General features: G+C 44.4%; 1 protein-coding gene across 2 annotated transcripts; it reads left to right on the forward strand.

Moving 5' to 3' along the window:
• The first annotated feature begins 2,529 nt into the window (after window positions 1-2,529).
• Window positions 2,530-11,909, forward strand: snphb (syntaphilin b). Of its 2 annotated transcripts, XM_086105415.1 has the most exons (4): window positions 2,530-5,160; window positions 5,913-6,020; window positions 6,767-6,916; window positions 7,021-11,909. In XM_086105415.1, exons 1-4 carry the CDS (start codon window positions 5,030-5,032, stop codon window positions 8,909-8,911), a joined length of 2,280 nt encoding a protein of 759 aa, XP_085961541.1. In that variant the 5' UTR covers window positions 2,530-5,029; the 3' UTR covers window positions 8,912-11,909. The 2 variants fall into 2 exon arrangements, with proteins under 2 accessions (XP_085961541.1, XP_085961530.1); XM_086105404.1 differs by having other exon boundaries at window positions 5,041-6,020.
• Window positions 11,910-12,938: the final 1,029 nt, after the last annotated feature.

Consider the following 12,938-nt stretch of genomic DNA (forward strand, 5'->3'; position numbering starts at 1 on the left):
ATAAAAAGATCTGATTTAACAAAAATATCCGAATTGGTCATCATGCCCTGCAGCATGAACGTAGCCTTGATCCTGTCTATATAAGATAAGATAATATAAGAAAACCTTTATTAGTCTCGCAATGGAGAAATTCCCGATTCACAGCAGCAAAGTTATGAAAGGAAGAAGTAGAACAACAAAATATAGGAGCTGCTGGAAAGGCAGCCACTCACGCGGCGCCATTTTGAAGTCAAAATAACAAAAATAACACAACACAACACATAGTACACAGACAGTCGTGCAAGCTTCACCACTTTTCTGCATACACTTTGTTGTCTGAAGCAGTTATAGATGAAAGAGGAGAGGAACAAAGTGTCCTTTCACCAGTGGATCAGAGACGTCATGCTGAAAATGTGCACACGTCTGCTACAAGCTAAGTTTTTAAAGCAAACGCGAAGCTATAGCGTCCATTGACGAAAAAGAGATTGGCTCACATCTCCTGTCCCATGTAAATCCACTTCAATTCCAAGCCGTGACTCCCAGTTCCACATCCGCATCGGCGCTCCGCGCTAACGCTCCTTTCTTCTCATCGTCGGCACCTCAAGCCTTACATCCATCCAGCCGCAGACCGTTCAACAGCACCGATCTCTCCGCTGAACAAAGTGGGGCTGTGAAAAATGCTGCCCATAACAGGCGCAAGACACAAGCGCCCCCGGACTGTCCAGCAACGACAGTCAAATGGCGCCGACATTCCTCCCAGGCAAAAACAGTGCTGGTACACCCATGCCGCCAAGAAGGCGCAACCACCAAGCACAGAGTTTCCTCCTTGATGAATGTCGTGGCCAAAAAATGCTGAAAAAAGTCCACATCAGGTCCACACGATGTAACAACAAACACAAAGTGACAAAACAAACCAAAAAACAACAAAAAAAGCAAGGCTCATGAGAGCACTTGCCGACGGCTGCCTACTCGGGCGCCATCTTGACTTCAAAGTTCAAATATGATCGCGACCGGGGGGAGGAGGGAAGAGTCCCAGTGCCCAGTTATTACAAATAAACAGCTTGAAGCAAGAAATCTGGTTGTCATTTGTCTAACAGTTTATTTGCCAAACGAAACACTGCAAATTCAGAGAGGAAGGAATACATACAACGTTACGAATACAGTTCTGGCAGTCTAAACGTGACTTTAATGCATCCTTCAACTATTCATGAAGAAGAAGCATTATTTAATTTGACGTGTTTCATTAGCGGGTCGGCCACAAGACTGACTCAGCTCTCTGTCTGTCTTTCTTTGATTGAGTCAGCGGTTGGTCCAACTTGACTTGTCTCTGCCCAGTCTTATCGTGTCAGCTGAGGCTTTGAAAATGTGATGACAAGTGCGAAATCTGTCTGGTGGTCAGACACCTCCCACTTGCTCATCACTAAACGGCAAGTTTGTTTTATAATCCTGTTTTTCTTACAGGTATTGTTCAAATGGCATTTATTTTCTTTCATAAAGTGTAAATGTTAGTTAAAAAAACTTTAAATAAATAAAAATAAAACAATGTTCCATGTATCAAATGTTCATTTATTTACTAATTAATTGCAATTAATTAGTTAAAACCACTTAAAATGCAAATCAATTATTTCATTAAAATGTAATTTAATTCAAATTGAATTGACCTCATTTCATGTATTACTTGGTATGACAACGTTTGTCAAGTCGAGTCGCATTTATTTATATAGCCCTTAATCACAAACAGTCTCAAAGGGCTTCACATGCTCACAGTTGACAAATATTCATGACATCCCCTGACCTTAACCCTTAGGAGGGCACGGGAAAACTAAAAAATAACAAACAAAAAGACATCTGGGGGGGAAAATGAGAAACATGAGAAAGGGCCGCAGAGGGGAGAATCCCCCTTTCTATGATGGCCAGGCTGCAATAGATGCGGAGTGGGCAAACATTTGGAAGCGGATACTGCAGCAGCTGTTTGGTTACGCATTTCAAACCTGATTCTCTCTCTATTCGCCGTCGCACATTTGTCTACATGGCATGTGGATCGAGGAGCTGTGTGTAGCGCACCCGTGACAACAATGCAGGACTCGCGGTGGTGTTGCCATGGCAACAAGCATCTACAGATGGCTCAACACGTGTGGCTTTGGTGTCCTCCTCTTTTTCGTCTGCTCTCTCTCAGATTCGACCCTCTGAAGGCGTTGCAACCCAAACGTCGCTTGCAGCAAATACTGGCCTCCTCACCCGTCCCGGCCCGCAGGCCGGAGTCCGGGTCGGGGGCGGCCGCACGGGTTGCTACGGCGCCGGTAGCCATTCCGGTGCCGGCGCCCCCTGCGTGAGAAACACCTCGGTTACCCTCTTAGAAAGCATGCGCCATAGCTGCTGCAGCTGTGGCATGTGTTGTAACCGCTCAAACAATAACAGCAACAAAAACAACACATGTGCTACCACGCTAATTGTGCTGCCGCGCTGATCTAGGATCAGGGTTTCCCCCCCCCCCCCCCCCCCCCCCCCGCCGCCTCCTTCCCCCTCAGACTATACTGATTGGATGCAGATTCTTTTTTTACAATTCTGAATCATTAGTATCCAATGTGCAAAAATTAAAATGGAGATACAGTAGCAACAAATTGGGACGCTCATCTTCCCGAGTGCTGTGCTGCAAGAACTACGATGAGGGAAACCTTGAGCCTCTCACTGTTGATCTGCACGAGGTAGATTTGCACGTTAATGCTCAAAAGCATATCGATCATGTTTGTGTTGAGCGGCTCGTGCACAGCTCTCTTGTGCCGTGAAGACAAAACTGTGATCACGAGTGCGCAGTGGCGATTTTGGCAGAAAATGTTACTAAGCAGAATACTGAAGCTAAGCTCTTTGTTTTCATTTAAAGAAACGCCACTGCTAGTGATCACCGGTTCAACAAAGTTGCCCAGTCAACTCTGCTCACAGTCGGTGACACACCAAATGACTTGTAAAGTGTCTCTTTGCATGATAGCGTTGGGATTGGCATTCATTTTTTCCATTTTCTTTTTTTTTTTTTCTAACCCTGTGTCTTGTACAGTACAGTGGAATAGGGGTTAGCACGACTGCCTCTCATTTATGAGATTTGGGTTCTAATCTCAGTTGTAGGCGCCTCGTAGGATGTTAGCCTGTTCTCCGTGTGCTTTCATGAGGTTATTCCGACATGTGAAAAACATGCAGGTCAGGTTAATTGACAACTCTAAAATGTCGATAGGTTTGAATGTCAGCGTGAATGATTGTCTAATATTTGCTCTGTGATTGGCTGACGACCAGTCTAGGGTGTACCCTGCCTCACATCTTCAACCCTTGCGGCCCTCGGCTCGCTTCGCTCGTTGAATGACTTCTTCTTAAAAGCGAAAGTGTCAGCAGTCACAACAACTAGTTAAGTACTCAACATTACAAAGGACATGTTGACGTAGCGTTTTCAGCATTCTCAACTGATCTCGAATCCACTGGTGCATTTAGGGTTCTTTTTTTGTTTTTTACTTGTCTAAACTTATTTGACTTTTAAAAGTAAATTAAAGGTTCAACAAAATTGGGCTAAGAATGTGAAACCCAATTATTATCAGCGGGGCTAGGATGTTTAGCCAGTTGAGCGAAGGAGGTTTACTATGTGCTCCTGGTCGCAATGTTTACTGAGATTATATGCCCACAATTATTCATACTCTTTCTCGATATAGGCATGGCCGATGTCTTAAAAGCATTAAAATGCTACCGATATGGATAGACATGATCAGGATCCTCTGTAATAATCTTCTACACGCTCCTGGCCACACCTATGGTGAATTATTAAATGTGGCTACATTGGAATTTCCACGAATATCAATTGCGTGAAGTCAAATGTAAAGGCAATGAGCAGGTCATGAAATATTAATACCTAAACATGCTGTAAAGTAATACGATAGGGAAAAAAGAAGATAATGCATTGTACCATACACTAATGATGCATCTATAAGTTTGCTAGCCAGGATATAGCTATATTGATAGCAGTGGTTCTTAACCTTGTTGGAAGCACTGAACCCCTCGCGTTTCATATTTGCATTAGTAGTTGGGAAAAAAAATTTCCTCCAAAATAAAATTGGCTGTATATATTATCGGTGCATAAAACGAGCCATGCTCAGTAGCAGACAAAATCACAGTTGAAATAACAAAACCAGCAAATAATACTTTGGTCCTACATTGTCATTGCTTAGGTAGTTCTGTTGTGTTGTCGGCCACTCCGCACATGATATCGGCAATTTTCTGGTCCATTTACATGCCCTATTCTTTTCTTCTAGCCACTCAAACATCTGTTTTCCTGTATGTTAACAGTGCATCGCCACACAGCACCGAGACATTTTGCCGAATAACTCGCTAACAATGGCAAAGAGCAGTTAACGGGACAATCAGTAGGGCATTACAATGGCTGACTGGCGACTCGGCATTCTGTAAATGACGTCACTTGCCGGAGATTGCCAAACAAAAGCCTTTTCGTTGTTGCGGTAGTTGCTGGAGCCTATCCCAGCTGACTTCAGGCGGAAGGCAGAGTGCACCCTGAACTGGTCGCCAGTCAGTCGCAGGGCACATTCAGAGACAAACAAGTATGTGTGTGGATGTCGGATGTTTCTGACATTAACCCGATTAAACGGTTTCTCCAAAACACAGGCTATGAAAGAAACCATTAGCGTCCAATGCAATTTGGGATAAAGGTGAATATTATGTTGATTGTCAGTGTAAACCGTTAAGAGTCTACTTAAAGTGGTTACAACTGGGACCTCCAGATTCCACAAACAACTTGCCGACCACATTGCAAACCTTTCACAGCACTGCTTTGTTATGCCTGCAAACACATTTTCACAAGATTTATTTTCTTGAGATTTTAGACTGTGGTTCTGTCGTGAAGTAAATAAAACCATTTTTGTGTATTTGTGGACACAACCCAAATGAATCGTTGTGTCCTAGACATGGTCCAGTTTCATGTGTGACCTAACACCTTGTTATCTCTGCCTGGTGTGTCAGGTTTGACTATTGCAGGTTCATAGAGCTAGACTACGTTCCCATGGAGACAGGTTACATGGTGTCAATGCGCCCGACTAAAGGCTATGCATCCACTGCAAAAGGACACGCTTCCACCAAGTCCCCGGACCGCCTTAGCCGTCCATCAAACTCCCCCTCTACCCCTCGCTCCCGGTCTGTCCAGATCCCCTTTCTCTGTGGTCCACACTCCGCAGCATGGGAATGATGTGACACGTCGTACTGTGTGAATGATTCATTGTGGAAGGCGTTATCACACCCTTGTATCCGGTCTGATGTGTTTTTTCACCTTCATTTGCAACCCCCATCAATTGAGTTTCCAAACTACACTGGATCCTCGGAAACAGGAATGCGTCTGCGATCTAGTCTCTTAGAAATTCCAAGGTTTAAAAAATAAAAATAAAAAAGATTATACAAGTCAAACCGTAATAAATGATCCATAGCCATGACAGAACTAAAAAAGTATATCGATTTGACTTTGTTTGGCACTAGCAAAACAATTTGCTACTTTTCGGGTTGTACAAGTTCAACTCCCGCAACTAATTAATTACTGTTCATTTCTATTCTTATGGGAAAATACCCAACAGCCTTGTCTTTGAAAACCGAGTGTCCAGTGTATTCCACCGAGTGAGATTTTTGTTTTGAGCCCATTTCAATACGCATTGATTGACTTTTTCACGACACCAACTCATCCTTATTTCTACAATGCACAAATGCGGTTTCGTCGCCGCACTAACCTTATAAATGAGTTTCTGTGTACTTGGCACTGTCAATTGTCATTTGGCACTTTTTTTTGGGTCTTATTTTTCATTTATTTGTCAACAGCTTTTAGTTGACCTTCACCGGTTTGTCCGGAGGGTGTTTTTACCAGGAGGTAACAACATTTCTCCTCTTCTTTTTGGAAGCAGGCGGTCACCTGCGGGCCCCAGTAACAGGGATCCTTATGGCAATGCCTCCCTCAGTAGTAGCAGCAACTCCGGCTCTTGTAAAGGCAGCGACTGTAGCCCAACCAAAGGGTAAGAAGATATTTTCATATACGGACTACATTGTCACATTATAAACCAAGTGTCCAACCAAGGGACTGTTTCTTACAGCTTGCTGAGAAATTATATACGACTATTCCGCAGTGGGTGATATCTTTCGGACGTGGGCCTTCAATGGGGAATTGAGAGTTACATCAACTCCAAATAAGTCCAAACCTCTATGCAGCTGTACAACATATGCAGTTCACAGTCATTATTTATCAATAACGAGACTAAAACCTAAAACCTTGAATAACATCGTCACCGTAGATGCTCATTATTTATGATCAACCATCCACATCAACCATCCGACTCCAGATAATTCTGAAGCCCCTGGGTAGATTTCATTTACATGGCAACACAGAAGCTCAAATCTGACCCCCAAATAACTGCAAGCTACATAGCAATGACACATGCATGAAATAAAGACAAAAGATTCATACAAATTCAAGTAATTTGTAAATGTAGGTCAGTGCTTTTGATAGTGTGTAGGTCAGCAGAGAAGGCCCTGACTGCACAGCACTACCCCCATTGCAACTAAAGGGGGTGGCCTGAGACTGAAAATTCTGGGCATCCCTTGCTTGGACCGCTGCCACGATAACCAGGATATAGGAAAAAATATTTCTTTGTTGGAAAAAAAAAATTGGCCCAAAAACACTTGGCCCAAACAAGTCCGATCAGACTTTAAGTCAGTAGCAAGTCAGTAGTAAGTTTGTTTCCGATCATTTTCTGTCCCACAGACGTCACCAGAAGTACATATCATGTACAGACAACCACGGTATTCGGCCCCCACCACCAGAACAGTACCTCACACCTCTGCAGCAAAAAGAGGTGTGCATCCGTCACCTGCGGGCCAGGCTAAAAGAAACCATCAACACACTGCAAGACAGGTTAGCGGTTAGAATCTTCCCCGGGTTCTTTCTTTCTCCATTTACACTATATTCATTCAATTTCTTTATTTCTGTGGTGACATTTTTCCATTTTACCCCCATAGGGACACAGAGATAGATGAACTGAGAGAGAAGCTTTACAAAATGCAGGAGGACTGGGTGGAGGAGGAGTGCCACCGCGTGGAGGCTCAGCTGGCCCTTAAGGAAGCGCGACTGGAGATCCAGCAACTTAAACAGGCGGTGGACACGGTCCGCGAGAGGTTGAGTGACGCCGGGGGATTCAGCGGGGACATCGGGGTCCAAAAGTACTTTCAGGACATCAACACTCAAAACCAAAAGCTTGAGAGCCTGTTGCTCAACATGGAATTAGCTCAGGTGGGATTAGCCAAGGAGGGGGAAGCCATAGCAGGCCGCCGGACCCGAGTTGGGGGTTCGGCGCCAGCGTCCGTGTCTGGGGAAAGTCCAGGAGGAATACCAAAACCAGCAATAGGAGGAAAGGGTTCTTGTTCTTGTGATGGTTCGCCAGCCCGTTCTCTGACCCGTAGCTCCACCTACACCAAACTGAGCGATCAAGCAGCAAACCGAAATGGCAATGGCGTGGATTTTCCTTGTCTTTCAGCTGATGGCACTCAGGACAGTGGCTTTGTTTGCTGCGGGGAGAGCAGCAGTGTCCCGAGTCGGGCCGACTTGCTCCTCGAGGCCGCCTTCCTCTCAGAGGAAACAGCTTCATTGCTCAACTCCTACGCGCAAACCTTTTCACGCTCCACACCCAACTCTTTACCTCACGCTTACTCCCAAACCTTACCTCATTCGTTCCCTCACAACCCGTCACACTCGGTGCCCCACGCGATGCCGCACTCGGCCACCTACGAAAAGCTGTGCTCGGGTGAACGCATGTCAACAGTTCGTTGCGGCTTAGGAGGCGGCGGCTGTTTGAGCCACCCCTGCTTATCACACCATCACCTCTACCTACATCCCCTCCGTGAGACGGGCATTCAGACCGAGAGCTGTCCCATCCCGGCAACATCGGGTTGCCCATCAGACTTGGATACCATTGACGAACAACGTACCTTCAGATCCCAGGCCTGCAGCCCAACTTCAACTTGGATGTCTGACGAAGGAGAAGACGATATCGACTCCATGACCACGACCACTTCTGTCACCAGATCAACTGTCATGAGCGCAGCCACGGAGCCGATTCCATTCTCCAAATTGCCACGGGTGAATTCCATTCCGCGTTCTGCCACTGTGGCCTGTTCCATGGAAAGCCCTTTGTGTGAAAGGAAGGAGGTCACGAAGGAAGATACGGAGGAAGAACCTGCTGCAACGGACAATCAGGGAGAAATGTCAGTCGGCCAACCGATAGAAGTACAGCTGGAGATGGAGCCAGCAAAACTAGTGAGAAATCAGGAAGACTCAAAGGAGGTAGCACTTCGCACTTCAGAAGACAGAAACGAAGGCCCATGGATAGTAGAGGACAGACCATTTGGGAAAACGCCGAAAACAGCCATCAGTCAGGACATCCAGCAAGCAGACGACCTAATTCTGAGCCCATGTAGCCGTGAATCCCCACAAGGTGTAGAGCAACCCCACACCTCCCAGCCAAAACGATTTATTTCCCACGAGGAGGTAGATGGTGTCATCGTTGTAGGGGTGCATGACACGGAGGATGAGAAAAAATCAGAAACCGAAGAGCAGGGCGACAAAAGCAGCGGCGCAGCAGCAGAGGAAGCGGATTCCACTTCCGATTCTGGGCCGGTACAGAAAAGCTACTGGAGTCGTCACTTCCTCGTGGATCTGCTGGCAGTGGCGATCCCCGTGGTGCCGACAGTGGCGTGGCTGTGCCGGGGTCCGGTTCGAGACAGGCAGCCCATGTACCACTTTGGATCACTGCTGAGGGGCTGCTGCACCGTGGCTCTGCACTCACTGCGCAGGGGAGGGGGGTTGAGGCATTACCCCGCGGGCGGGGGGGACCTTGGTGGATCTCAGATGTGAACAAAGGTTCTCCTAAAATCTCTCGCTTCGGATGTTTGGCCAACACTAGATGGCTTTTAATTGAAGAAAATCTGGTGGAATATCATCGGCATCCTGTCCTGAAGGATAACTTCAGAAAGAAAAAAAGATCCAGGTTTGTGTGCATTACAGATGAAGTGAAGTGACTGGATTGACCAAACCGCTGGTCCAAGGCTACGGGCTGAATGTGCTGATTGAACTGAATAATCACTACTTGGATGTGCAATGCTGATTGTTTCGTTTTCAAATGCAGGGAAAACTTCAAGGTTTGTTCTTTGGTCAACATCGCCGACTCACTGTTGGCTGGAACTACAGCACTTTGTTGGATATGTACTCATTAGTGTATGTTGTATGTTGTGAACCAAATTGTCTCTGGTGGACAAACTAAAATCCATTCGTTGGGTCAATTCAAAAGGCATGTCTCCCTTGTCCTTAAAGTCCTGAAATATTCCGTATTCATTATCAGGTATCATGCACTCTGCTCTTTCCACACTAAATGGCAGACATATATTATCCTAAACAAGGTTGCAAAAACCAAAACACTATGAAGCCATTGCAAATGATATACTCAAGCTACATTTTCACCAAGCCGTCTAGTTAAGTCCATTTCACCTCACAGTGGTACCATTAGGGACAGTAAATCCAGAAGTGTCTTGTGTTTCCAGCGATGGGGGGTGTTATTATGAAAATGCTTTGCAGTCTTCTTCCCAACATTCTTGTTGTCTTGCTAAAGGACACCCAGGAAGGAATTTTTCCAGGCGACCGTTTTTCAATATTTCCAGTGGGTCGGTCAGAGTCAGGTTGACCAAGGATTCTGAAACGATATTGCCGTATATTACTATATTTGGGGCCTTGGAGGGAGTTGTAGGTATCCTTTACAAGTGTTCGCAACAACAATAAAAAAAAAAATCTTCCTTGAACTGACCTTAACTCTACTTCTTGGTAGAAAATAGGCCTTCAATGTGCCATCTGTTGTGGCTTTTGGACATCTGCGTACATTTTCTGCACCTCTGCTTGTCCTCATGCTGTTAAATCTAAACTAACAACCTATACTAACAACATTTTGACTGTTCTAGAAAGTCCCTTCTCTAAGAGAGACAAATACAACATGCTAGATGATAGCTCACACACCTCTAAATTGGAATTCTAAACATCCTATCTCCTCCAATAGTGGCTGTTTGCGTTTATTTGAAGCACTGCAACCAGTACTGGGCATTTATTATTTTAAGCTAGGCATTCATTTGTATGTAGGCCTTTATTTATCAATTGATTGGTCAGCGGAGGATTGTTACCTCAGTTTTACCTGGAAATGGAATGTAAACTGGCTCACGCTGTTGCGTGTCTTTTATACTTGGTTCCTATCAACAATACAGGGCAGGTTCCTTGCTCACATTTAACTGGACAGCTAACTAGCTAGCATTAGCACCTAAAAGAAAAAGTCACGCCTGGCAGTAAATTGCCAGCGTCAACGAGAGTGGAGGCCATTACTTGAGGTTAAATGGTTCATAAATAGTATGGTCACGTCCAGTGTCTATTTCAGTACACAGTTGGCCCTCAGTTTATGAACACTGGCACATTGAAGTAGCTTGTGCGGCGATGTAAGCATACGTTGTCATGTGGGACAAGAAAACAGGCCTAGTGACGGCCGTTCAGGCTGTTTTTCATACAGTTGCTTGTGTTTATTGTTTGGAAGCTTCTTTCATATCAATATTTGGTCAATAGGAATGGCACGCCACTTGTAAACTGAGGACCCCCCCCCCCCCCCCCGTATGTGTCTTTCATTGCTGCTGGTTAGCACCCTCAAACTTCAAGTATCCAGTTTTCTACATGTCCAGATAACAAGAAGACATTTGTGTCTTTGGATAAAAGTTCAGTGTCACTAAATTAAGCCTTCCAACCCAAATGCTTTCATCTGTGCATCCATTTTCGATAGCGCCTCTGCGCATGAGAGTCACGGGTAAGCTGGAGTCTATCCAAGCTGACTTTGCGCGATTGGACGGGGAACATCCTGAAGTGGTTGCAGATTAGTCACAGTGCCCAAATGCTTTCATTCCAAACCAAATTTGCACTTTCACTCTTCAAGCCTTTCACTCTACAACAAACTGAGTGGAGATAATAGCTAGCTGGAAGATCACTCACTGGCTCAATTTGTTTCCTATGAAACACTGCTGTACAGTTTTTAACTCCTTTTGTCTTGTTCAATTGTCACTCTGGACCATATATCCCCTCTAGTCAGTCATTCAAGGGCAATTGTTTTCTGCTATGCATCTTACTAACCATAGAATAAAAGTAAACAATGCACTTCTATACGGCGTACCCTCGGAGGTGGAACACATTCCATTTGTTCACATTTCAAACTGTCTGTGCAAAATGAAGTTTCATCACTCATGTGAAGAGTAAAACTTACAATAAATACTAAAACAATCAAATGTGGATGTAACAAACCTTACCCGAGTTCATTTATTACCGCATACGTCATCATTACCATTTTCACTCTTAACTGGCAGTCCTGATGCCCTTCTCAAAGTTTAAACAATACACACAAAAACGACTTGCAAAATACATACTAGGAGGTGAGCTCGTCCAATTGCCTCTGTCTTGGCATTTTAAAGTCGAATTCCGAGTTGTTGAACCACCAAACCGTTTGCATTCCGAAGGTTGCTGAAGCAGAACTTCGAAAAGGAAGTTAGAAGGTTATACGTGTGATTTGTTTTGCTCTTGTGAATGTGTTTATTTGTGACGATGTAAATATGTAAAAAGGGAAAGGGAGAAAAACTAAAAAGCCAAACAGAACAGTCTTGGACCTAGTGAAATGTAATTTGGAGACAGAATAAGCAACATGTGTTTCTTTCCCTTTTGATTTGCACTATTGTTCACTTTATAAATTGCAAGCAATTACTTGAATTACTGCGGCTGTGCGATGTGTATATGCAGTGGAACTGATTGTTCTGTGTATTTAAATGTAGAACCTTCTCTCATACATCGTTTGTGTGATCATTTTAGCCTTTCACAAATCAACGTGCAAGTGAGTGAAACGTAGACTAAATGAATAAAAGCATTGAGGCACATCTCTTTAGTAATCTTCCGAATCACCATCAGTTTGGACAGATTAGATGTGTTCCAACTTTGTGGGAACAGTTTGGGGAAATAAGGCCATTTCTCCCCTTAGTGCGCAAAGGAGGAGCGTGACATAGAAGAGCCATGTAATGAATGGGTGAACAAAAATCCTACAGACATACTGCAAAATATCGACGAAAGTCTTCCGAGTCAAGCAGTTCCGGCTGCAAAAGGCGAAACAACTTCACAGTTGTCATTGCTTATCACGTCTTTTAACGTATTTTCCGCACTATAAGGCGCTTCAGAGTATAAGGTGCACCTTCAATGAATGGCCTATTTTAAAACTGGTTTCATATGTAGGGCACACCGCTACAATAGTGGCTGCGGTTACGTTATGCATCCACTGGATGGAGCTACGCTAAAGGAAATACAATAAAATCCATTTTATTTATATTGAGCTTTCACAATGGCTGCAGGTGCAACAAACCGCGTGATAGAACATTTAAAATACGACGTCCAAGAAATCAGAATATTGATCCATATAAAAGGAGCATCGGATGATAAGGCGCACTGTCGGCTTTTGAGAAAATGGAATACTTTTAGGTGCGCCTTAAAATACGGTAAATGGAATGGCCATGTGTCCTCGTAGTTTTGGTTATGCAGTTTACATTTTGGGATGCTAACGTGTACGGCAACGGTGGAAAAGGAGCAATGACTATGAAAAATTGTGAAAGGCATCGGGGACAATCATGATTATCTGGCATCTCAATGCCGTGGGCTTTGTGCAAGACATCAATGAATGAACACTAAAATGCACTGGATGGGTGGAAGTGGTAATTAAATGCCATCAACCTGTCATTTCATATTAAATGTATCCATTCTTGAATTGAAGTTAAAGACCCATCATCCATTAAAGGAGACATATTATTCACGGCAATTAAAAACAATTCCC

Source organism: Hippocampus guttulatus, chromosome 1 (assembly GCF_054856545.1).
Source record: "Hippocampus guttulatus isolate MCC_2025c chromosome 1, RoL_Hgut_1.0, whole genome shotgun sequence".
Classification (NCBI taxonomy): domain Eukaryota; kingdom Metazoa; phylum Chordata; class Actinopteri; order Syngnathiformes; family Syngnathidae; genus Hippocampus; species Hippocampus guttulatus.